Source organism: Chelonia mydas, chromosome 5 (assembly GCF_015237465.2).
Source record: "Chelonia mydas isolate rCheMyd1 chromosome 5, rCheMyd1.pri.v2, whole genome shotgun sequence".
Taxonomy (NCBI): Eukaryota; Metazoa; Chordata; order Testudines; family Cheloniidae; genus Chelonia; species Chelonia mydas.
Genome location: NC_051245.2, coordinates 98,815,724 through 98,843,387, shown reverse-complemented (window position 1 = coordinate 98,843,387; position 27,664 = coordinate 98,815,724). Strand labels below are relative to the sequence as shown.

The 27,664-nt window shown below is 39.3% G+C and overlaps 1 protein-coding gene across 7 annotated transcripts in view; it reads right to left on the bottom strand.

Moving 5' to 3' along the window:
• The window catches only part of SMARCA2 (SWI/SNF related, matrix associated, actin dependent regulator of chromatin, subfamily a, member 2), a 182,645-nt gene that overhangs the window by 102,621 nt on the left and 52,360 nt on the right, over positions 1-27,664 (bottom strand). For all 7 annotated transcript variants that reach the window (XM_007065585.4, XM_007065583.4, XM_043547242.1 and 4 more), the window contains 12 exons: positions 25,199-25,325; positions 23,524-23,697; positions 23,089-23,262; positions 19,884-20,054; positions 12,425-12,478; positions 11,068-11,198; positions 10,809-10,869; positions 8,620-8,720; positions 8,292-8,439; positions 5,003-5,166; positions 2,232-2,298; positions 1,479-1,589 (listed from right to left, as the gene is read on the bottom strand). In XM_007065585.4, coding sequence (XP_007065647.1) covers positions 1,479-1,589; positions 2,232-2,298; positions 5,003-5,166; positions 8,292-8,439; positions 8,620-8,720; positions 10,809-10,869; positions 11,068-11,198; positions 12,425-12,478; positions 19,884-20,054; positions 23,089-23,262; positions 23,524-23,697; positions 25,199-25,325 — 1,483 coding nt within the window. The remainder of the gene's footprint in view (positions 1-1,478; positions 1,590-2,231; positions 2,299-5,002; positions 5,167-8,291; positions 8,440-8,619; positions 8,721-10,808; positions 10,870-11,067; positions 11,199-12,424; positions 12,479-19,883; positions 20,055-23,088; positions 23,263-23,523; positions 23,698-25,198; positions 25,326-27,664) is intronic.

Sequence of the window (27,664 nt, the reverse complement as noted above, 5' to 3'; positions counted from 1 at the left end):
TAAGGACAATGCAGGGAATTATAGACCAATCATTTTAACTTCAGTATCCAGAAAGATAATGGAGCAAATAATCAAATATTCTATTTGTAAGCACCTAGAAGGAAATATGGAGCATTCAACACCGATTTGTCAAGAACAAATAACGTCAAACCAACCTAACATCTTTCTTTGATCAGGTAACAAGCCTTGTGAGTGGTGGGAAATGGTAGAAGTCATATATTTTGCTTTTAGTAAGGCTTTGATACCTGTCTCATATGACCTTCTCATAAGCAAAACTAGACAAACATAGCCTAGATGAACCTACTATAAGGTGGGTGCACAACTACCTGGAAAGAGTACTCAGAGTAGTTAGCAATGGTTCACAATTGAGCTGGAAGGGCACATCGAGTGGGGTCCTGCAGGGATCGGTTTGGGTCTGGTTCTATTCAATATTTTCATAAATGACTTGGATAATGGCATAGACAGTACACTTTTAAAGTCTGCTGACAATACCAAGCGGGGAGGGGTTGCAAGCACTTTGGAGGACAGGATCAGAATTCCAAATGATGTTAACAAAACTGGAGAAATGGTCTAAATTAAACAGGATGAAATTCAATAAGGACAAATGCAAAGTACTACACATAGGAAGGAATAATCAATTGCACAAATGCAAAATGGAAAATGACTGCCTGAGAAGGCATACTGCAGAAAAGGATCTGGAGGTTATAGTGGGTCACAAACTAAATATGGGTCAACAAAGTAATACTGTTGGACAAAGCAAACATCATTCTGCAATGTATTAGCAGGAATGTTGAAAGCAAGACACAAAAAGTAATTCTCCCACTCTATTCAGCACTGAGAAGGTCTCCACTGGAGTACTGTGTCCGGTTCTGGGCACCACACTTCAGGAAAGAGGTGGACAAATTGGAGAAAGTCCAGAGGGGAGCAACAAAAATGTTTAAAGGTCTAGAAAACATGACCTATGTAGAAAGATTGAAAAATATGGGTTTGTTTAGCCTGGAGAAGAGAAGACTGAAGGGGACAGCGGGGGGAGAGAGACACACATGATAACAGTCTTCAAGTATGTAAAAGGTTGTTATATGGAGGAGGGTGATAAATTGTTCCGCTTATCCACTGAGGAGGGGAAAAGAAGTAATGGGCTTAAATTGCAGCAAGGGTGATTTAGGTTAGCCATTAGGAAAATCTTCCTGACTGTACACGTCATTAAGCACTGGAACAAATTATCTAGGGAAGTTGTGGAATCTCCATTATTGGAGGTTTTTAAGAACAGGTTAGACAAACATCTATTGGGGATGGTCTAGATAACACTCAGTCCTGCCTCCAGTGCAGGGGACTGGACTAGATGACCTATCGAGGTCCCTTCCAGTCCTACATTTCTATGATTTCTATGGGCAATGTAATAAAAGTTTCATGCAAGACACAATCTGGTGACACGGAGGAGGGTTTGCAGTTAAGAGGTGACAGAAATCAATTTTTACCTTAGCAAGAATGTGTTTGTCCTTTATTATGTATTCGTAAGTAGTTAAAAGAACATTAAATTTTCCACTTCGAAGCTGAGGAACAAGTGAGCGACGCATGGCAGGTGTCCCCTGAAAGTGAAGAGAAAATAAAATAAAGGATGAAAAAATAATTGTTTATAGTCCTCTGCTATTTCTTACAGTCATGGGTTAGCAGAGAAAAGGTGTTTGTATGAGTGTGCTAAAAAGCAAAATCAAACAATGTATTGACATATTCCAGATCCCTTCAGAATGGTTTCCCCAATGAAGACCACGGGAGGGAGAAGAGAAGAGAAAAATTACAGTAACCTCATACCAGGAAACTAGCTGCTGGACTGCAAAGCTCTGTTTATATGGAAGTAGCAGCAGTCAGTCAATCTATCTAGTCTCCTTGGTAACTGCTTGACTTTATAGGAACAATTGAAAATACAGTAGTATAACATGAAAGTATTCAGCAATATACAAAATGTGTCTTATTTATCATTTGTATTACTCTCATCAGAAACCTTGCAATATGATAATTAACAATTTTCTTCTGCATTTCACTATTTGAAAGTAATTATGGTTTATTATAGTAACCTGTTTGGGATGATTAACTGTCACTGTTTAGTACATGATGCACATGACAAAACTTTACAGCCAAACAGAGTTTACAGATTAGCTTGGGAAATGTGGAAGAGGAGGGTCTATTTTTCACTCTTTCAATGTTATACAAATAGAGAAAGCAAATCAAACCTTGTAAGAAATTTTCACCACAGAAGGAGCCCATTTGTCAAATTCATATGTCCAGTTAGATAAAGTCCTAGGTAAGAAATTAAGAATATGAACAATTTAGTATCATATCTAATTATGTTTAAATCTAAGGTATTATTTATAACTTTGTCACCTTAATACCTCTTTCACAATGAAAGCTGAGTCCCCAACAAACTTCTTACTTACTTCCATATCTTTGCCTTGAACATGTAGATTGAATATTAAAAAGGAAACATGCAGATTTTGATATGCTGTATGAGCCATCTTCATTTGAGATGTGAGGAAAGAACTGATTTGGGAAAAATGTCTTTAAGTCTTATTTAGAAATCTGTTTTGGCCCTGATTCAGCAAAGCACTTAAGCACATGCCTAACTTTAGGTTCATGTTAACACACCTACTAAAAAAGCGAGAATAGATGAATCTGCACAGAAAAGACATATCTGTCATCTCATGCTGCTCAGCTGTAACAAGTAAAACTTGGTTTCGGAGTAGCAGCCATGTTAGTCTGTATCCGCAAAAAGAAAAGGGAGTACTTGTGGCACCTTAGAGACTAAAAAATTTATTTGAGCATAAGCTTTCGTGAGCTACAGCTCACTCCATCGGATGCAACTTGCAACTTCTCAGACATAGCCCCACAAAGTCCAAGGTAAAAGGTATCAGTGCTGTTAACTTGTGATGATGCGCTATTAGCATCCAGCACCACTGTTGTGTCAGTCAGCCACTTATGTACCTTCATTTTTGCACTACGTGATTTTAACTGTACTAACACACTGAATAGTCTTAAAGAAAGGCTAAAGGAATTGGTAAAATACTTCAGGTCTCAGCTCCTCCTCTTTATAAAACTTAAAAAAAGACAATATCGAGTACTTTAAAAACATCACGTTTCGAGTCTCCATTGTACTCTTGAAAATCGATAGCACAACTTCCTTCCCCTTGGAAACCCTGTATTAGTAACAGGGCTCGCTCTCCAGTCATGCATTTCTCTTTATGTCTGATCCCGGCATCACTAGTGTCAGTAGGATTGTGCACAGCTCTGGAAGTTAGTTAATGGTTGCTGCAGCAGAGCCAGAAGGTGGGGCACTTCAAAGTAGACCACATAAGGAATAATAATATTGTGCTAACACCTACAGAGCCCAAACAACTGGTAACTTTCTTAGCAACCTTCTAATTAGAATGCCAAAGCCACTCCACAGCCAGTTGTAAGATATGTATCACTTAGGGACAAAACAACACTACAGAAGTTTTACAGTACTCGTGTCAAGGTTCCTTCCCCACTCTGAACTCTAGGGTACAGATGTGGGGACCTGCATGAAAAAAAACCCTAAGCTTATTTTTACCAGCTTAGGTTAAAACTTCTTCAAGGTACAAACTATTTTACCTTTTGTCCCTGGACTTTATTGCTGCCACCACCAAGCGTCTAACAAAATATAACCGGGAAAGAGCCCACTTGGAAACGTCTTTCCCCCCAAAATCCCCCCAAGCCCTACACCCCCTTTCTTGGGGAAGGCTTGATAAAAATCCTCACCAATTTGCATAGGTGAACACAGACCCAAACCCTTGGAACTTAAGAACAAGGAAAAAGCAATCAGGCTCTTAAAAGAAGAATTTTAATTGAAGAAAAAGTAAAAGAATCACCTCTGTAAAATCAGGATGGTAAATACATTACAGGGTAATCAGATTCAAAACATAGAGAATCCCTCTAGGCAAAACCTTAAGTTACAAAAAGACATAAAAACCGGAACATACATTCCATTCAGCACAGCTTATATTATCAGCCATTTAAACAAAACAGAATCTAACACATATCTAACTGGATTACCTATTAACCCTTTACAGGAGTTCTGACCTGCATTCCTGCTCTGGTCCCGGCAAAAGCAATACACAGACAGAGAGAACCCTTTGTTCCTCCCCGCCTCCCCGCAGCTTTGAAAGTATCTTCTCTCCTCATTGGTCATTTTGGTCAGGTGCCAGCGAGGTTATCTTTAGCTTCTTAACCCTTTACAGGTGAACGGGTTTTTTCCCTCTGGCCAGGAGGGATTTAAAGGTGGTTAGCCTTCCCTTTATATTTATGACAACTTGATAATGTCTCTTTAAAGCAATCTGTTTCAAGAAACCAACAACCAATTCCTGCAGAGACCAGAGTAGAGCACATTCAGAAAAAATCACAATAAATAAAGGGATGCTGTGCAGAACCGCAGGAAAAGGGGGCAAAATAAGACAAAGAAGAATACACTGGGCAGAGGTTGGAGATCAATGGTTAGGGACAATAAGCAACTCCACATCAGACAGTTACTTATACTATCATTACAAGAAAATCCAGTGTCGTTAAAGCACAACTACCTAATATTTGGTGGGGTGCCTTTTAAAGATCTAATAATAGGCTGCAAGTAGCACTTTAAAAACTGAACAGGGAAAACTGCAGCATGTAATATAAAAAAGAAGAAAGGTACGTTTCCTCTTTTGTTAATCACGTCAGGAATAAGTTACTCTGAATAAGAGATACTATACAGTTGCCTGCTGAGTGGACAGCAAAACTAAAGGAACCAAGTGCTTTTATCATCCATCTGGTCATCCTCGCAATGCCAGCCAATCACTGTGGCAAAGTAATCACAGGCTAGATTCAGAGTACATACTCAATGTAGTCCCACTGCGTGCTTCATCTTACCATTAAGTGAAAAACAAGTGCGTGCTGCTAATGAGCCAATTTGCAATGCATAGAAAGATAAAACAGTGGAATGAATTTCTTTACTTACGAAAGGGGAACAATGATGAGATAGGGGCCATTGAGTCTTTTGTGCTCCATCAGATAAGTGATGAGTGCAATAGTCTGTATGGTCTTTCCTAGCCCCATTTCATCAGCTAAAATTCCATTCAAATTGTTATTATAAAGTGAAACCATCCATTCCAGGCCCTGGATCTGAAATGAAGAATAATCGCTTCAATTATCTGAGAGCTGCACACGTAATTAATCCTAGTGTTACTGAAGTCAGGCTTTCACTTCACTTACTGCTTTGGTGCTTGGTTTCCTTCAACAGTGGATGCACTGGGAACCACCAGCACATAATATCCCATCATATCTGCATGAAAGTCACTGCTGATATTTAGGTCCAATATGGACCAAGCTTCAGAGTTTTGTTTTGTACAAGCAGAAGATTTTTTATATTATAGGCAGAGTTGGTAGCAATGCCTATAGTTGAAGTTGCCTAATACTTTCCATTACAAGATGCTGTTTTTCATTTGCTTACAACTAGAATCCGGTGTTTTTTGCAAATATGAAATAACATAAAATAAAGAAAAACATATAATATGAAAAAAGTCTGAAAAACTCACCTATAGCATCAGCTGCTGCCCTGTGGGGCAGGCCTGGCTCCCTACTCCAGGTGTTGTGAGCTAGCACATAGTCAAAGCTCCACTCAAGGTTTGTCCGGCCACTCCTCCACCACGATAGCAGAGAGGAAGCTGGGCCAAATCTGAGTGAGTGCATGCACCAGGTCACAATGCCTTGCACCCAAAATTGGTACAGCTGCCCCTATGTCACCATGACACAAGGGCGGTCAGGCCAAACCTGAGCAGCACTGAGACCCAGTGTGCCAAGTCACAATGCCTGGGCTGGCTTCCTCCTTTTCCCCGTGGGTGCTCATCCCCAGGCGCCGCCCCCACTCCACCCCTTTGCCCAAAGCTACACTCCTCCTCTGCCTGCCCCCGCTCTGCCCCCTCCCCCAAGCGTACCCTGTCCCGGCTCCTCCCTCTCCCCCCAGCACCTCCTGCATGCCGCGGAACAGCTGATCGTGGGAGGCAGGAGGTGAGGGGAGGGAGGGGGAGGAATTGATCGGCGGGGCCACCAGCAGTGGGAGGTGCTGGTGGGAGGTGCAGGGAGGGAGCTGGCTGCCGGTGGGTGCTAAGCACCCACTAATGTTTTTCTATGGGTGCTTCAGAGCTGGAGCACCCAAAGAGTCAGAGCCTATGGTGGGGAGCCAGGCCCCGCCCTGCAGGACAGGATCTGCTGCTGCGACATGTGTGTGAGGAGGGCTCATTTTGCAATACCAACCCACAGGGCCTCTTGCTCTCCTTCCACAGGGACAGGACCCAACTCCCCCACCACATGGCTAAAATGGATAAAACAAAATCAAACAAATGTCCTGAAAAATAAAATGAAAAATTAGAAAAATATATAGAGTTTCACAGGATTCTATGTATAACTTAGTCAAATTTGAACTGTTCAGGCTGAAATATTTGTAAGAATGAGATTACAGAAAAATATACTGTGTTGTCCACATAAAAAATCCTTACAGCTGCTTCATTGACAAGCTCTACCATTCTCCATACTCTGGAGAGGGGACTAGAAATTTGATGGAGCAAGGACTTGAAATTTGGTTATAGGATGGGGGCTGTCACCCTGGTGTAGAGATGTACCTTTTCTTGTCCCCATGAGAATTCATCAAAATTTGGCCAACCAAAAAGTCTCGGGGGGGGGAGGGATGGGGATTCACAGTTCACACATGCTCTGTAGAGACTTAGTAGAGTTTAACTGCTAAATTCTCAGAAGTTCCAGTCTTTACTGAGCCCAAGAGCTGCAAAGGCTGAGCAGGACTTTCTAATTTCTTTGCCCAGCTGCAGGTGGCTGCTGTGACAGCAGAACGAAGAAAAGAAAGACTCACTCCTGTGTTATGAATGTTCCATGCTGGCCCACAGGCAGCACGGAGAAAGAGGAAGTAGCTTGACTGGAATGCAGAGAGGTGAGGAGAGGGCAGGGGAAGAGGGAAATAGGAGCAGAGTGGTTCAGTGAGAGGAGCAGATGGAGAAAAAGAGGAGGGGAAAGGACTGGGGCAGAGGGCTCTATATCCACTAAGACACACTCCCCTCAAGAACCTGGGATTGAACCCAGGATTCCTGAGTCTCACCATTCCTCTATTGTCAGCAAATCCCGGTGAAACTCACTGGCAAAGTGTGCCTCATCCCCCACTTGTGCTGGTCCACATAGAGAATAACACCCTACCTGCTACAGCAGCCAGCGACACCATTCACTCAAGCAGTAGAGGCCTGCGCTACGGATCTAGGCCCCAACCTGACATGCTAGAATTTCGGGGTTTTTAGTTTGCATTTTAAAAAAACTACAAAAAAAAAGAATTTTTGGGTTGCAAAGTCAATCACTGAAAAGTTAGGATGTGTAAGAATTAAGGTTGCCCTTCCTTCTAGTGTTCTATGAACACTTTAAAAAAAAAAAAAAAAGTATCTTCACATCATCCTTGTTGTTTAGATAAGAAAGTATTATTCTCCATTTTTCAGGCAAGGAAACTGAGAAAGAGCCAAGCGGTCAGATTGAAAACAATGCTGAGCACCTGCAGTTCTCAGTAATCTGCTAGGGAACTACAGATACTCAGTGCCTCAAAAAAAAAAAAAAAAAAAGAAAAAAAGCCACAAATGACTTTTCCGAGGCCACAGGGAGTGGCCACAGGCCACGCAAAGGTACCCACCCCCCAGTCCTATCCTCAGAGCACAATTCTCTCCATAGCCAAACCAACAGCATCCAGAATAAAGAGGTTTCTGGATTCAACTGGTTAGTGCACTGAAATATTAGGGTGGCATTTTATAAAAAGTATGTCACTAAAACAATAAGCAAAAACCCAAACTGGATCACTACTGTTCTCCAATGAAGATGACAATTACAGGTACACTTAGAGATGATATTATTATACAGGTGACGCGTGTGACTTTTCCATTGGGAAGGCAGAATACAACCTTCTTTTCCAGACAATCATTTTCTACCCAAATGGAGATCTTGCGATTCAGTGCAACACAAATCTGATCCACTCAGAGATGAAAGCAGCATTCATTCCTACATACCTTCCTAACGTAGCATAAACTTTTAAATATTATATTATAACATGCTTTACTCAATAAAAGCATATTATACAAATACCTGGCCATCATTATGCAACAGTGCAAAAGTCATGTATAAAGCAAGGGTTAAACTGCAGAATTATAGCTGGCTATAAACTGGTTTTTACAGCTTGAGAAGGAAACTCCAACTCGGCTTCTTACCTGATAATGTTTTAGTGATCCATTAATAAGAAGAGCAGACTGTTTCTCCACCCTCTCAGCAATTGCATGAGCGACTGTATAGTAGGACTGAGACCCTCTAGCACTATATTGCATACTGTATTCATCATCCACATCTTGTTTGGCTGTCCTAGAAGATAGGTAAAGAAGAGTTATGATGTTATTCACACTATACCAATTTGTTCAGTGCTCTGAACCGTCACTTCTTATTCAAGTGCTCTTAATAAAATTAGGTAACGCAGCTAAAGTTAAAGACGGTGTAAGAAATCCACCTCCTTCCCCCACAGAAGGCATTCTAGTGTACACTCACTCAATGATCTGCTTAGCATCCTTCTCAGAAACCTCTTCACTATTAGGATCCAGAAGTATTTTCTCATCTGCTTCTAGTCTACTTGATTCATCATCATCATCCTACAGAGGAGACAACCAAAAAACAGGAGCGGGGACAGAAAAATAGAATAGTAACATTTTTCTTGGTCATAACATCAGCCAGACCTCACTCAGGTTTTTATCAACAGTTTTCACTGGACACCGCTTTACAACAAAAGAAATCCTAACAAGAAAGAGTTATTGGCATCTCTTCTGTTCTGTCAATTGCAACCTTCTTGCTGTGATGTAAGTGAACCAAGGTCAAACTGCAAAACACTTAGAAAATGAATTTTCCCATTTTAATTCCATCATATTTGAAACAGCTCTTCTTTTCCTGTTCATTGAGAAGATCATATATATACCCTTCTTCAAAACGTACTGAAGATTCATAACATACACTCTATTCATACAAAAAAGCCAATCAAACTGACAAGATCCACTAGGTCTGAGCTGTTTTAGTGTTTTGATTTATTAAAATTATCTTTAAATAGATTAAACTTTTTGTTCCTTATTTATTATTTACCTTCTTTCCAATTAATATTGCAGATGCTGATAAATGGATGAAAGGGTTTCAGATCTTATTGTGGTTTCTCCAAGAATCTCGGTTCCCTTTGAAGTATTGCTATTTTGTAACAACTTAAATTCTTACCAGTTAAAGCAAATATCCCTATGCCTCCTGTAGGCAAACTACTTTTAGAATGATTTCTCCCTTTCTTTCTGCTTGCCACAAAACTGTACCAGTACTGTACATAGAGAGTAGAAGATCTTATCTAATTCTACATCTATATCTACACTACACTACACTCAGGGCCCAGTATTTGGAGGTGCTGACAGCCTTTACCACCCTACTAAGGTCAACAGGCGTTATCACTGTCAGCACCCCACAGAGTTAGGTCATTAGGCCTCGATCAGCAAAGCCTTACACACATGCTTAACTGGACATATTGTGACTTCAGTGGCACTACCCATAGCACATAAAACTAAGTAGGTGTGCAAGCCTTTGCAGGAGCCACACCTTAGTGTGCATTGTTAAATCAATTGTAAAAACATACATTATTTTAAAACGTGCACAATGCAATTCTATTTGCAACATGTGAAGAAATATCAACTAAGCATAATCTTTGCATCTTGACATATTTAATTTAAGACCCTGCCAATATTTTCTGATTCTAGATTAAAAGAGGATAAAAACAATATTCGAACAACTAACATGCTGAGTGGTGAGTGAAAATTCCACTATTGTCACCACTGCTTCAGTCCACAGACTAAAAAGAAAATATTTAGAATTGCCCCCAGAAACACAAGCGGCTTATTTTTAAGTATTTAATTTAAAAAATAAATAAATAAAACTACTCTAAGGTGAACTTCTCTCTGCTCCCATCATCCCATTTGCAGTAACTGAAGTCGCATTGGCCTCCTTATCCCTAGAGCACACCCAAGATCTGGTGATACAAGGTAGACAAATCAACATATACAGACACGTCATTGCTTTAATCAGCCCCCTTTTACAGTCTGTTACCTGAAAGGTCACAGCCAACCACTTTCATTGAAAGATTACCAAGAAAAAAAAAAAGTGGGCTAAGTTGTCAAAAGCTTACATGTAGCTACAAAAACCAAGATCTGTGTATGTCTTCTACCAAATGTTTTTAATACAGTTTTGCTTATTATTGAATCAAACACTTGATTACCACAAACAGCAAATCTGTCTCTTCTGTCCTCCTCCCGCAAAGTTGATAGCTTTTTAATAATAGAAGGATTAAGAAAGTATGTCTCTCAATAGAATTACAAATCTACGCATATGGAGATAAAACAGATTTGACAGATACAACGTATCAGTTTATTCAGAACAGAGTCACCATATCTCCTGTCGTAGAATATTGTTATCAAAAGGAATCTCCTTGTTTGTTCTCAATCATGATTATAAATAACCAGAAATGGAACACACACTCCTCTCTCCTCCTGTGTTCCACTAAGGGCTAGTTTTTCTTGTTGGCATAACAGTCCTTCCAATTGTTTTCACATGTAGTTCCTTTCCTTTATGAGATTTTTTTTCCCCCTCTGCTCACTAGAGAGAAAAACAAGGTTTCCCCCTCATATGCTCTTAGACATGAAATAAGTAAGTACACATACCTCCTCCTCATATTCAGAGTCACTCTCCTCCTCACTGTCAGACCTAGGAGCAACTTCATAGCTGGTCCAGAAGACAAAAGAATAGGTGTTTAGAAAAAAAACACCACTCAGATTCAATATGTTTCCAAATCATTTTATAAAGAGCTGAATAAATTAAATGAAATAAGGGTGGGTAATGGAACAATGTTTCTCTTGTTATAAGTATCAACAGAAGTGAAAGTAGTTATTAAAAATCCTGTTAGTTTGTTTAGCTACTTACCCAGGATTCATTTCTAACCAAGCATCCAGCTGACTTGCTTTTGGAGCTTCTGGTCCAAGAAGAACTTTGCCTGTTTCAGTGTGAGTCACTTTGACTGGAAGGTCACTCATCTGACTGCTCTCATCAATGGGCTAAAAGTGAAAGCCAATGTCACAGTGTAAGACATCTGGACTTTCTTTCCCACAGAGACAAAGACAGCAAACAAGAGTTTGCAAAGTTAAAGCTTCAAAAGAAAAACAAAGAAACTGAAAACCACAGCAAAAGTGTCTTGGTCAGCACCTGGGCCAACAGTAGGTCACAATATCTCCACAAGTATCAAGCAAAGGCATATCCCAATATTAAGTGTAACTGAATGAGGGGACTATGGAGCCAGAAATATTTACTGGCTTCTCTGAAGAGTTTAGTGTCCAAAGAACATGATGGGAGAAGTTTTCATTTACAATTATTTCTGACAGACAAAGGAGCCATCATGATACAGCACATTTGATCCCATACTAGGAAGGGAACGGATGTGCTTGTCCGATGTAGGCTTATTTCCTACCGATGCGATAATATAATGTGCTATGCTTACAACCATATTTGACAAATAAACTGTGTACTACACAAAGATTTGGTTCTCAAGAAATCCACTTTTACACATAGATGTGCACAAGCTGAAAGGGATTTTCAGAATACTCAGAGATATATACAATGCTCCAGAGACTAGGCTTCAGATCTCTTTAAAAAATGGCTTGTATGGGAGGATAGTTAATCTGGATATATTTTCTCCTGGTTATAAACATCGATCTTTTTAGGCACTTAAGGGCATAATTTAAGAAGAAAGTTATAGTGACAGTGCATCCTATCTCATCCCAAATCCTTGCTTCAGGTACCTGAATGGAGTGGGCCACAAGTCTAGAATACAGATTAATCTATTACTGCCAGTAGGAGCCATAGCAAACTTTGGGAAAAATACAGGAAATCAAATTACTTTATAATAAGTTAAAAATTCTCAAATAAACGCTAATTTTACATTTTGATGTTCATTTAAAATGACCAGATCATATTCTATAAAGATAACCTGGGATGACATATTCATCATAATTCTACAGTATGACTTCCAAACACACTTTACTTATACTGTGAAATATTATAAACTGTGTCAATGTGTATTCATAAACTATATCTGCAAATACACATGAGCCTGATCCTGCGACCCTTACCAATGCAAATAGTTCCATTGTACGTAGTCCCTTGAAGTTAATGTGATTATTTGGGCAAGTAAAGGTTCTGGGATCTGGCTCCCAACCAGCAAGAAATAATGTGATTTATTTAGTAGTATCTACTCCTTTGAGAAAAAGGCCTTTAAAATTTTTACCTCTCCATCAGGACCAAGATCAGATCCCATTCCCTCTGCATTCTCTTCTGCCTTCTGAAATAAAAACACAGACAAAAATGTTACATTCAAACTAAGATGAGTATAACCAAGCATGAACTATAAAATAATTTTCATACGTTTTGCTGTTTGTTGTTCCTAAAACAGCTTTGGCTTCCATACTGGGATCTTAGCCAGAGCTATTTCAGTCTGAAAAGTGACTAGAAATGGTATTGTGGGGTTTCTGTTAATTATGTCTCAATAATTCCACATCAGAGTCACTCAGTTTACAACAACAAGACTGTAGGGCCAGCAGATAGAAAAACTGATTCCCAAGTCAAACTGGAATCTACTCTTCCCGTGCATCACCACCAGTAATAAGCATTCTGAAAGTCAAATCATGCCTTAGGTTATGCCAACTAAAGGCACAAGGGCAGCATGAGGGTAAGTGAAAGGCATGATTTTCCCCTGCACTTAGAACTTGGCTAACAATTCTATTCATGATGTGCAAGAAGAAACAGAATCCAGCTCCCCCTCCTGTTGCAATGTTGGCTGTGCACTGCTAACAGGAGTATAATTTTACCTTTATCACTACAGAAAGCAGATTTGACCTAAAATGCACAGGAAGAAGGTCTTTTTAGTAAAAATGGGCTATTTTGACAGTCACTCTTTATAGGCTAGCACCATATTTTAAGTAATGCGTTTGTTTAGATGGCAATGTGGGCTAAAACAAGAAAAGCTAACTTTTCTTTAGTCTCTAAGGTGCCACAAGTACTCCTTTTCTTTTTGCAAATACAGACTAACACGGCTGCTACTCTGAAACCTATAATTATAAAGACATTCAAGATTTATCTATCCTTCTGAACGCTGTGTTAACCCATCGTATCCTCAAATCAAGCCTGTTTGTTCAGCAGATTCTGGTGTTTCAAAGGAGTAGAAACTTCGAAGAAAGAAATAATGGTAGAAATACCTAGCTAATACCATGTGGGGCAAATTCTGCTCTCACACCAGTGTAAAGCCAAGATAACTCCATTGACTTTAGTTTGAGGTACGTTAAGTCTGGAAAATCTAACCCCTAAATCCAGCTAGTCAGTGTGTTGACAGTAGACAAAAGAAATATATATGCACCCATTGGTGGGAATCACATTTTCTGCATACCTACATGCATTTCTTAGACTTCAGCTTCTTCTCCCTTCTTTCCATAGAGAAAAATAATACCATTGCTTTATTCTTCTCAATACGGCAGAAGTACGGAGGGGTGGGGATGTCCCTTTCTGACAAAATATTTTTGTGGTGGTTTATTTTCTGGAGGCTGCAAACAGTTTTTTCCCTTTGGATCTCCATCTTTCTATACCATTTCAGGGTTTTGTTTTTTCATACTGTGACTGCCAGCAAGGTATCTGAATGTCTTCAGATTCACTTTTATCAGTTGATGTCTACATAAAATACCCTGAAGTGAAAGTAGCAATGCAAACTTATATAGATGAACTATTGGGGCAATTCTCTAAGAATCTTGCATATATTTAGGCTTGGAAGGATTAGATTTTTATTGGTAAATGTCGATTTCACCCTACTTACAGAAACTGACGAAAAAGTATTTCCACTGATGATAACTGAAATTTACAGGTAGGCAAAGTAAGAAAGCTCCTTGAGAACTTTATTAGTTTGATAAGTAGATCTACTTAGATAAGGATATCTACTTTGTATATTTCAACATATGATATTGACAATTTGTGTTTTAACAGCTATAAAGCTTTAAGTTTTTGAATCTCAACATCTACTGTCATTAAATAATTTTTCTCTGACCCCCTTACCCCCATAATTTCCTGAAACTGGGAAAAATTAAATGAATAAAAATAGGAAAAACGTGGTTAAAACCCATAATTTTGTGCAACTGTGAATTCTTAAATTGATAAAAAATATTACAAATACACTGATGTTATGTCAAATTATTTAAAAAAAAAAACTGAATTCTGCCAAGCCTACATATATTTATTAAGTAGTATGCTAAAATACTTGAGGGAGGGTGAGGAATGGCTGCAACCAAAGTAAAGTGTCTGTGTCTCTAAGATTCATTTTGTCAGACTGATTTGTGAGTAGGATAACAAACTGTGTCAGTGCTGACGGTTGTTGCTTAAACAGACCAGGTGATTAACACTGATTTTGTATAATCTACCCCCTAAATCCAGCTAGTTTAGGATATTAATTTTTTTCTGAAAACTATCCTGAAAAAGGCAGTAACCAGCAATTTGTTCATTCATATATCAGATCTTTCTCAAATAAATTAGGTAAAGGAAGGACAGTGTAAAGATTGTCATTGTAACCGTGTTATACCCATCATACCTGTAACTAATGCTGCTAACCTTGGATATACCGTTTTGTCACCCTCAATTTTAGTTCTTCCTCTATTGAGGAACAGCGTACTTCAAAAACCTTTTAGATGTTTCTGAACTGGTTAAGCATTGCCAGGGATGTTTGGAAACCTGTGTCCCATGGGTATGAATGTTATGTAAAAGAATTAGGGATAGAGCAAAGCCTTTGAAAATGTAGATTTGAACACATCCACTGCTGCACACTCCTCTGAAGTTCATGCCTTGAGGACAGATCCAAAGGGGCATACTGCCAAACAGAATATGCTAATCTTCAAACAGATGACCTAGGAACTCAAGGGTTTCATTTTTTAAAAAAGTCACTCATTCCTCCCTTCCTAAGCTGGCAAAGATAAGGGGAGGTCACTTTTAGAACAGTGGAAGAGGAGTCATACCCTGTGAGTGGCTCAACAGCAATACCTGATGACCAGACAAGAGCAGTATTAACAGAGGTCTGGAGGGAGCTCAGTTCAGCCCTCCTGGGCAGTGGCTATTTGTGTGGACAGGAAGAATCTGAACGGTGCACAAAGAGGAGAGTTTACAGAAAGCAGGGAACAGGGTGATTCATGATAGCATTAGGATGATTCATGGAGGCACAGGTTTGACCTGGATTGCTCAAACTGCACTGGTTGACTAGGTTCTCCCCCACCCACTTGAAACAGCGTATTGGGGTACACCTGGAGTGGAAATGCTTGATGGCAACTGTGTGAGGAAGATGAATCAGTAGATTGGAGTGGATGGAAAGAATGAAATGGAAAATTTAAAATTGTGATTATATTATTTATGTAGCACCAGAAATTTGCAAGTGCTCTATAGACTACAAGATGACATGGTCCCTGTGCCAATGAACCTACAATGTCAAGAGACAAATGCACAGATTGGAGGGATGGAATGCAATAAACTGGAAAGTGACACCCCCGTGAAGTTAAACATGAGTTTTGCCGACCTACATACATTTCCTACTGACTACTGAGAAACATTTGTCTGAAGTGGGACCAAGCTCTACAAGTCTCTCTGGACGTGTTTTAAGGAGTTACTGAGAGAAAAGAGAATCAAGGAGTGGTTGCCTGGCATCAGTGGCTGCATGGAAAAAGAGATGGAGACCAGAGCGAGAGAAAGGCAAAATGGTGGTTAAATGCATGGCTTGGGGGGAATGAACAGTGTGAACAAAAAGAGATAAGAGCAGACATGTAGATAGGAATCCATCATCTTACCTAGGAAGAAACGCTTTAATATTTATATGGTCTTGATCAACTCATTAAAGCCAATGAAAAGAGACCAACTAACTCCAACAGGAGGCCTTGCACAGCAAAACAAATAATCAGTCACTAAGCCTCAGCGTCATACACTGTGTAAAGAGTAGTTTGTGCACAAGAGAGCAGAGCCATTTACAATAAAGGGTTCCCAAGGATTTGGATGCTGAGTGGAGGAAGCAATATGCAAATGCACTGGAAGAAACATTTTTATTACTAGCACTGTGCAAATCTATTATTTAACATTTATATTGTGGTAGCATCTAGAATTCTCAGCCATGTCATTGTCCCTTTGGGCATAGTAAAAACATATAGTAAATGAGAGCCCTACCTCTCAAGACCTTGCAGTCTAACATAACAGGTAGATGAAACAAGCAAACTAGCAAGATGAGGTAACACAAACAGGATTTTTTAGCATAGACTATCTGTGTGCACAACTTGTAGCCAATCAGCAGCAGTAATTATAACTTAACACCTGCCAAACTATTATCAGATGGCAAAGATGCGCACATTCAGGATCAATAAATTACAGCCTACATAACTAGAAAACTCTCCAGACAGGGACAGAAACAACGATGGACCTAAAAGAGGGTATTCCACATTGGTTATTCAGTTATGCCACAGACAAACAGAGAATTACTTGAGGGGCAATGACAGCTATATAGAACTGAAATATTTTTTCTTCATATCTATGGCTGAGAACTTCAGTGGGTGAAGTAGGACTAGGAGAAGGACTTGGAAACAATGTCCATCCTTGACAGCGAGTGATATGGACTGTTTATAAAGAGGTGCTTCTCAGCTGATCTCAGACATCAATGTGCTTACAGAGCAGATGTCTCATTTACTATTTCATAAAGTAATGCCTCATCTTAGCTACGCTCCTGGTTATTCTGGCTCTACTCTACATGCTAGTGTCTTCACAATACAAATGGAAAGCTGTGTACATACAAACATATGAGAGGGCAAAACACTGACACTCATGTACTTAATACTGAAGACATATTCTGCCTACATTACATATGTGCTTGGAGTATTTGAGAAAGTCAGCTATAGTCCTAAACAAAGGACTACATCATGAACGTCACCCGTCTGTTTCCCTACCACTTGTACAATACGAACTATCTACAGAACTTGAAAAAATCTTGGGCTCCTATCAGAAGCAACTCCACTGAAAGCGAGTGGCCCAGTTTTGCGCTTGTTCAAGAGACCAGAGCCGTTCAAAAGGAGCTATTCCAGACAAGCGCAGAATTATAGCCAGAAGAAAAATCCCAAACCCTATTTCCCCAAGAGCACAAAATGGATTCTTCATCACCAGTCTGGCCCCTTGGGTAAATAGGCTTCATTTCCTAATTATAAATAGTGAGGCTAAAAAGGAGAAGTACTTCTGCACCATCCACTTCATCAGTGTTCACCCTTGGGAGCAAGCCTAAAGGACTCTTGTCTTGCTCCTGTGTAAGAATGGAACACTTAATTATGTTTTCAATTGATTAAACCATATTTTCAATTGATTAGGTAATACAAGAACAGAGGTATCCAAAGTATATGGCTGAGTAGCACAATGACAACTTGCTGGGTGGCTGTGGGTCAAACTTAAGTAACAAATGAAATCACAGTTATAAATCAAAGCACAAGCCATATTTATTAGTACTCATCTCTCTCTTGATAGATGAGCAAAATGGCTTGATGGCAGAGTTCACTAGCATTAAGAGGCTGAAAATGATCAGGGTAAAGCACAAAATTTTACTGTTAATTTTCCCTTATGTTTTGAGCGGGGCAGAACACATTGCATCAGATATTTATGGTCTGTCTGGACACGATTTTTCAGCATTAGAGACTTATGCATGCACTGACATCACCAGAAGATGCTCTCATCTGAGCACAGACTTACACTAAGAAAATACTGGAATAGGTTCATTCACAGACACAAAAGAGTGTCAACAGAAATACTAGGGAACATTATGTTTATACCAGTGTATAAGCCAAGCACACTGATGCTGTGTGATATCTGCAGGGAGAATAAGGGGTGTTAAAATCAAATGCTGCTCTTGCCATGACTGTAGGCCAAGTACCCTGAAATGAGATTTTTTTTTTTTTTTTTTTTTTTTTATAAAAGATATTGCCTCCTCATTTTGGAGGACTGACCATTGGCCCTTTCTGTATTACAACATATTCTTAAAGAGGCACAGCTGACTTTTTTTGGAGGGGGCTGGAGGAGAGGAAAGGGTACTTTTGAGGTCTGTCGTCCTTAACATGGTCCAGTTATTATACGTTGGTGTTTGATACTGTACTTAACATGCTCTTACTCTACGTGGAGAAACCTAAGCAAGCATTTCAAATTCTGTAAGGTTAAACAGCCAGGAAAATTAGCAGGTGCACTCTTTGTTTATGCAGAACAAGTGAAAAAAAGTTCTGAGCCATTATTTCTTCTCTCTCATATTAAGCAGACTCATCCCATGAGAATTACAGATAGACATGACCTAGAAGGTCATCTTGCCCATCCTTCCAGATATGAAAGGCACTGCGGTGTCATGAAAGTACCGAACTATTATTTAACGACTTCTCTTACAGAATTATTTTATTAAGTAAATAATATTGCTTAACTCCCACCCATACTCTCACTGACTAACAAAGAAATGTTTCATAGCATCCAAAATGAATTTTAAAAAGGCTTATACTAAATGGTAAGAATGCAGACAGAAAACAACACTATTTCCAGGCTCTCTCTATTTGCACAAAATGGGCATAAACAAAATGATCTCTCTCTGGCTCTGTCCACTGCCCCTGTCAACTATGTATAGGACTGAGCTGAGTTCAGAATTGGAAGGTTCAAGATAACTGTTCAGAGGGCAAACTGGCTGATTGCAGGTGTCAAGAAGGAATAATCACTTTTTGTGCCTCCAGGTGAAACACTGCACCATGAAGCGCTTGCTAATTGTGGTGTTTTCAGTCTCTCTCTGATGCACATTATCCACTGCTAAAGCCAGGACACCTGACACTATGACAAATCCTATGTGACTACAAGAGACATGGAGGGTAAGGTAATATCTTTTATTGGACTAATTTCTGTTGGCATAAGATAGCTCTTCTCTCACCTTCCCAATCTACAGAATGTAAGAGACATACACTTCATTGCTAATTGATAGTAGGTTGGCTAATGTTTGCTTGTTGAATGTTTATCAATAAACCAAGTTTATAACCCAGTGAAATTTTCTAATCTTTTGTCCCTTCTAATCTATGTAATTATTCATGTTGATTATTAAACAGACACTTAAAGAGCTAATTCAGTATTTGTATAGCATAAACCACATGATTTCTCATGCCAGACTTTTGGAACAAAAAATTATACTCAATTAATGTTAGCAATTTCATAGTTTATAAAATTTCAAGCATGCTCATATGCATAAGACCAATGCAGAGTTTAGCTTAACAGAGAAGGTTCAGGGGTGACTTGATTCCAGTTTAAAAGTACCTATATGGGGAACAAATATTTAATACTGGGCTTTTTAATCTTGTAGAGAAAGGTATAACATGATCTAATGGTTAGAAGCCCAAGCCAGACAAATTCAGACTGAAAATAAGATGTATATTTTTAACCATGAGAGTAATTAACCATTGGAGCAATTTACCAAGGGTTGTGGTGGATTCTCCATCACTGACAATTTTTAAATCAAGACTGAATGTTTTTCTAAAACATGCTCTATTTCAAAAGGAATTATTTTGGGGAAGTTCTATGGCCTGTGTTATGCAGGAGATCAGACGAGATCATCTTCTGGCCTCACCCACCAACAGTTACATTAAGGGGAGGGAAAGGTGTTAGTTGTTGCTCAGTTTTCTACTTGCCTTCTTTCTTCTCCTCCTCTTTTTCTTTTCTTTGGCAGCTTGTGCTTGCTTATGCTCCCACACCAGATTAGTCAGGTTGGCCACATACTCATCTGTCTGCTGTAGCAAGTATGCCAGACGTCTGTCTTTCTTCTGGTCAATCAGCTTACGGTAGCCTTCTTCATCTTCAGCCTACCAACACAGAAAAACAACATTCATGGTATAGACACTTACAGAGAAGAACCACTACCATTAGCACTGGAACTACAGAAGTGTATTTGAAAGGTCTTCGACTCCCATTTTTGAGGTGCAGGATAACTTGAGGACCTTCTACAAAAGAAATGGGTCAGGAAGGGAAGAAATGTATACATTTTGATACACTGAATGGGTAAAGGCCCTGGGAAACTCACAGCCTTATAGAAGGCTGCAAAGATTTTCAAAAGCTCAAACCACAGTTAGGTACACAACTCCTACTGAAAGGTAATGAGAGCGGGATGTCTAATTCTGATCTGTGCCTTTAGAAATCTCACTCAATATAAATAATAATCTTTGGGTATTATGAATTAGGAGGAGGATTTTCTGCTAGCATGTTTTCAAACATGACCATATTCGTATTCTAGACATGATCTTTGAGGGGAGAAGAGATCTTTAAACAGATTTACTTTTCAAAAGATAAACTTCTTGGTATATAGGGTGAAAAATAAATAAAAATTGCAACAAACATGCCAATGAATTGGGCTACATTTCACTAGAGGAATGAAATAACTACATAGCATAGGCCTGACGGACACAAACTTATATACATAGTTATGGGTCAGAGATATGAAAAAAACCATACCCCCAGCAACACAGCTATGCTGACAAAAAGCCCAGTGTGGACACAGCTGGGCTGACAGAAGAAGGCCTCTCTTGGCCTAGCTAATGTCATTTGGGAAGGCAGTCTTCCTACCCCAGCAGAACTCCTTCAGTCTATGCTAGGCGGCTTTGCCGGTATAGCTATGCCAGCACAAACTCTGTAGTGCACACACAGCCCAAGTGTGCTCAACATGCAGTTGTGTCCTCACAAGAATTCAACTGTGAATTTGGTAAGCACTGGGGTAGTAATACCTGAAGTGCCTCTGACAGCAAATCTGACTGAAGATGATCCTCAAGTGATTTGTCTTTGAAAACAAAGATGACAACTCACAGTCCACAGGTAGATGGACTCAGCAGCAAGCTGTGGATATTAGTGTTCTGGGCATGTCTGAAGGCACATCAAGATGGCATGCTGCTCCTCACTTTTATTAGCAATGATTTTGGACCTACGTGCTCCTAACATACGAACTCTGGACTGAGATCAGCTCATTCACCTCAGGATGTAAAAATATTTTTGAAACAGCAAGAGTACCTTTTTAAACCTACATGTTTTATTTCTGATAATTAACATGGCAACAGTTTGAACAGCTAGACTACTGGCAATTGTCTCTACTTACTGCTAGTCTAGAGGATCTCTATAATGTAGATTGGTATATAATCTTTAGAAAGGCCTCAGGGCCAAAAGATTTGTTCTTTTCCTCTGCAAATCCTTCATTTGTATTTTGCATGTACTTGTATTTTTCATGTAGTGATTTAAAATCAATCTAGTTGGCCCTTATAGTTGGTAGTGACAGATTTTGGACAAGCACTTAGGCTTTGCGCCACATCTGCACCCAAATTAGACATTTACTTGCTCTTTCACTAGTGTTGTGCCTTACGGAAAGTGTGTCACTCATATGCTTGTAAAAATTGAGAATAACTAGTTTCCCAGTCATTAGATTTACTGTTGGTAGATCTCAGTGAATCCTACTGTTAAACAGAATTAGATCACAAAGTTACCAGATTTCTACTAATATTAAAAAGAAAATATTAGCCTACTCTAAGGTGATAACCATGACCAGCTAACACACTTCTAAATACAACTTGCCTTGTCTACGTTTGGTGCAAAGTCCTATGTAAAATTATCTTAGTTAAAATGTGTTAATTAAGATGTTATAAAAACACAAGCTATTTTCCTAATCTAGATATGCCTGCCGATCAGTTAGACAGCACTCTGAAGAGACACAGTCACATGGGAAGCCTTCCCATCACACATTCCCCTCAAAAGAAACTATAAGTAGTATTATTGGGAGGTGGTGGGGAGGAGAGAGAGAAGAAGAAAGATACTCTTGCTGCTAGCTTTCTTTGGACCATAACTCTGAGGATTAATGGTCAGCTGGAATTAGTGTCGCTCTTAGACAGTCACTAATTCCCAGAAAATACTGTATTTATCATCATTGCTTAAATACGTATATTTTAAAAAGCCAGACTGGGCCAGAAGAAACAATGTGAAGAGAGGAGAGATAATTACTGCTATTCACTGAAATAACCTTTTTCCCTTTAACTTTTCTACAAAAATAATTTACACAGCAAATGTATTCTTTGACACATAAATCATAATCAAATTAAGTTCCTGATGAGTATTGTAAAAAAAAATATAGGCATAAGTAGTTATTGCAACTATAAGGAAAACATTAGAACAAGATCCATAGTCTTCATGTGGTGAATATACTAACGAACTTTGCAATATACCTGCACTGTTGTAAAAAAACTTTTGAAATATGAAATTAGAAAGATTAGGTGATTTAATGGAGGTTACAAAACAGCAGTTATACTATCATGAGCAGATTACTAGTAATGACAAATATACACATGGGCAGCAGAATAGTTACAAATATTATTTGAAACCACAAACAAAAGTAAATATGGCTCAAAGTGAACAAAGTCAAACAAATAACGTCCCTACCACCACTATAAAGCACATACAACTAATCTCCCAGGTATGTTTAGATTCATATTAGTTAAAATCTAATTGATCAGAGAGCCCTTATCATGCAAAGGAAGTATATGAGTCCTTGAAAGTATATATCAGGTATTAAACAGAAACTGAATTTGATCTTAGCAAACAGGCTGTTTGGCAGTCAAATCTGAAGAGTGCAACATTCAGTAGTTAGAGCAAAGTTTGATCGGCAATGCCCAGTTATAAAGTAACTTACACAGCGGCCTTCCTAATCCTCAGAAGCCCACAAATTTGTTTTTCCTAACTCTTTCCAATAGTATAAAAAATATGCTACATCTTAATCTACCACATTACCACCACCCCACTCTCACATCGTTAGAATTGTTACTGTAGAGCATGCCAGAGCTGGCATTTTACCAAAAGACCCCTTACCATCAGTCTTCTCATTCTTTCTTTCTCAATTCGCTCAGTTTCCTTCTTCTGCTCACGCTCAGTATTGGCATGCCAAGTTGCCACAGCTTTAGAAAGTTTCTGAATTTTCCCAGCCACAGACCGGTGGTATTCTTTAAAATCTTTAGCATGCTGCAATATGCTGTTCAGATATTCCTAGAGAAAGAAAATAATAAATCAGCTGAGACATCGTAGTCTAACTGACAGAACACAGGATTTGAAACTACAAACACCCAAATTCTGGACTCTTCCGCTTGCTTACTGTATGGCCTCTGGTAGGTCATCTTTTTGTAATCTGGGATCCCTAAATATAAAACGGTGATAGCTGGCCAAGCAAAGCAAGGTCTACCACTTAACTCAATGGCATTTCTCTATATCTGGAATACATTAATTCTGGAGTAGCGGAGGTTAAAATACCTGGTGTTTCTGTCTACGTTTTCTCTCCTGTTCTATTTTCTGCTGTTTCTCAAGCTTTTCTGTCATGCGGGCTTCCCTCAGAGTCTGGCGCTTGCTGCGCTTATAGGCTTTGGAGTTCAGTGCTGTCTCCAGTGTTGTGTCACGGCGCATGCAGGCCACCACCTCTTGTCTTAGCTACCAGCAAGAAGAGACAAACTTAAAAAACCCATCATTCTGCACGCACAGAAGAACAATTTTAGTCATCAATACAGCATACGAAGGTAGAAAGTTAACTTTTCATGGGCTCTTCAAGCCTGCTTCTCCCTTTCACTTTCCATTGAGATACTGAAAAATTGGATCCTGAAATCCTCAGTTGCAGCAAGAAGGTGATCATCATCCTAAAAAGCTCTTCATTCTTTGTAGGATCTTCCTCTTTCTAAGCAGAGGTATGAACGCCACTTACATAAGCAGCTCCACAAGTGGTGTGTCTGACATTAGGGGTCAAACATGGCAGATATCACAATCCTTCCTCCCTCACAAGCTGGTGTTGAAAATGATTGTCCTGCTGGCACAGAAGGGGCCAACCAAGATGAAAATCCATTTTAACAAAGTATGGTGGAACAAGATGACCTGTGTGCTGTTTTAAATCAGGTGTTGAACGTGGTTGACCCCACACACATCCAAGGGACATTCATTTTCAACATCAGATGGGGGAATGGCGGAAGCAGCAGGGAATTACTAAGGCTGAGAGGGGCAGAGCCACCCAGTTCTAAATGCACAACATGAATAGCATGCTGCTTCTCAGAACTGGCCTCAGACAAGGCTCTACCATAAAGGAATCACTAGGGCAGTGGGGAGGAGGATGCATCTAGCATGGTACACGTACTACTAAACTGTGCTAGTCCCAAAGATTTCTCCCAGGAACCAATTTTGCCTGGCCAATAGGGGCAGGGTCAAGATCAGCCAAATGACACCCCTGCTGCTCTCAGGCCAGCTGAGAGAGCCAAATAGCAAGGGTCTAGGGAGGCCAGCACAGCAAAGCCCCTTTGCAAAATTCTTATGCTGTGCCTGCACCCAAGATCTGAGCAAACTTATGACTTGGACATGTTCTTGTTGGGCCTCGCTGCACAGCCTGCACATTACCACAGGCCTTTTGAAAATAGGGGTCACTGTGAGGAACACACAACAATCATACACACAGATCACTGAGAACATGCAACTGGGTCTTAGAAAAATTTGACCCACTAGGTTTTGAGACGATCAAAAAAGAGGCACCTCTTGTGATTTGTATTTGTATTTGAACAAGGGGTTGTGGACTCTCAGCCTATCCTGTCCTCCTTTTTTATCTCAGTTTGTGCCATCCCCATGATCTCCCTGAAAGACTAGATCATAAATTTGGATTTTAAGGACTACACTTCAGGATTAAACAGGAGGTGGGGAGGGAAGGAGCGGGAGGGGGGAAAGAGAGAGAGAGAGAACACATGCATCTTCAGTAATAAAGGATGCAAAAGATACTGATCATGTAAGTTTGATGTTTCTATGAATAGCGTTTTTCAGTTAAGTTTGCTCAAATATTGACATTCCTCTTTAAACTCAGTACTTTCATAAATGTCTATTGCCAACACATCCTGTGCTGAAGAAAGATCACTTTCAATTGTGATCACGGCAAAAATGTCCCTGCAGCAAAAGGCATTACCTGGCGCTGAAAATTCAGTAACCTAAGTGCCTTCAGCTCAACTGTAGCTTTGGTTCGCAGATCAGGAGGCAGGGAGCCAGGTAAATTCTCCAGTTCCTGGATTCTGTGAGCAATTCGAGCCTGAAGTCTAAGATGATAAAGGATGTGGGAAAGATATCAGGAGAGATCTGTCAGTAGTTATCAATATTATATGGTAACATCAGCAATAGATCTCATACACCCAGTCAATTTCTAATACCCATCTATTCTGAATTAACATGCACTTCTAGGAATGGAGAAAAAAATCAGACTTACATTTACTCTGCAGGAATACCCTTGATACCAAACAATGAAGACTCTCTTCCCTCCTCTTAATTTTAGCTATTAGTTGTACGGGAACAGCAACTCAGCACATTTATTCTACTCATGCTTTCAAGCACTTTGTGTCTGCAGGCCAGTTTGTTAAGCACAAATAAAAAATGTTATAAAATGATTGGGTGTTATTTTAGGTCTCTTTAAAGTGTGATTGCAGTCAGAATAGTGATTGTGTAAGAATGCAACATTCTTATTTAGCAGAACTGTTTCTTGTTGGTGATCAAAATCCTATGTGCTTATTCTACTGACAAAATTTAAGTTTTCACTTTCTTTATTCTTTAAACAAACTGTTGGCATTGCAGAGCTATTAGGATTCTATTCTGGCCCACTCACCCCCCACAAAATTAATTTCCAGTTGCAAACTCTTTTAAGACCAATCATGGTGCACAAGCCAGAAAGAATACAGCTTCACTTTCAAATTCCAAAGTGAGTTTGTAGTGCTGGTAGTTATATAATCTTTGTAAACTGGCGTTTTGTTTTGTTTTACTTGTAACTCAGCATATTTGATCAGGCAGTCAATGACAAACAAACATGAACCCCAAAATGCTACTTTTAATGACACTATGTACGTGTGGTTTAATATTCCTTTTGGCTTTTAGGCACTTTTGCAATACAGTGCTGTCTAACTAAAGTGTAATTTCAACCATGGAATTCTTACAACGAGATAAAAATGGACTATAACCAATAACCAGTGAGAATTTCTGAATGAATTCTAAATGGTCCAGTTGTTAAACATTTTGGGCCATGATCTGCATTGCAATGCAAGTGAATCAACGATAGGAGCCAGAGGAGAGAATTTCTGTCCCCATTTTTGACAAAGCCATGGAGATGAGAATTTATCTAGTCTACCCATGCTACATGTGACATACACACTTCTGGAGATTTATAAGGGAAGTCTGATTACATAAATTAAAAGGCTGATCCTACTCCCTCCTGAAAAGGATAACAGACTCACAGCCAAACCTATACTATCACTCATCTTCTCTCCATCACAATATAACACAGGTAAGAAATTGATAATAGCATTAATAGACTAGTTGGCAACATGATAAATGAATTTGTTAAAGCAAAATGTTAAGGATATTGGCCACGTCATACCAACCAAACTAGAGAACTGCTTATACCTAAAAAGGCAATTGTAACTTATGCTTTTTAAAGCCACATACACCACCCATTCCTATTCCACATCACCCCTGCTCCAAAATAATACATAAGAACAGCCATCCTGAGTCAGACCAATGATCCATTTAGCCCAGTACCCTGTCTTCCGATAGTGGCCAATGCCAGGTGCTTCAGAGGGCATGGACAGGATAGACAATCATCAAGTGATCCATCCCCTGTCATCCACTCCCAGCTTCTGGCAAACAGAGGAACTAGATAAAAATGGATTATAATCAATAACCAGCAAAAATTTCTGAATGAATTCTAAGTAATCCAGTCATTAAATATTTTGGACCGCAAGCTGCATAACAGGTGGTGCAACCAGCCCCACGTAGGATACTTTACGGGCACACTGATGTAAAAAGGCAAAGCACTAGCTCCAATTCTGATACCACTAAAGTCAGTGCAAGTTTTACCAAAGACTTTAATGAGAGCAGGATTGGACATATTGACAGGTCAATTTTCTGCAGGCCCCAGTTTCCATGAAACTTAAGCAAAGCAAAACAAACAAAAAAATTTTTTTTGATGAAAGGTTTTTAAGGAAGAAATATTCTGCTGACGTGTATATAATCTAAACATTGCAATATTGTGCTAATACAAAAAAAACAGAGTAAATCTCCTCCCACTTTTTTTTTTGGTCACCTAATAGTTGCCTGGGCAATTTTTCATTGTAGTAGTACTATACAACGCTATGTAGATGTCTATGGTATCTAAAAATGGAAACAATGAAAAAAGTATTGCATAAGGAAGCAGCTACAGTGGTGACATAAATTAATTCTCTGTTGAAGAGTGAATTTACAGAATGAATAATCTATTCATGGTACAGTTCTGCATTACCATGCTATAAAGCTGCCATTCATAAATATGTCACCAGAGAAGATTTCTTTTTTAAAAAATCCCTTTAAGAGATCTTAACTAGTCCCTTTGCTGTATCTTGTGTTAAATTAGAAT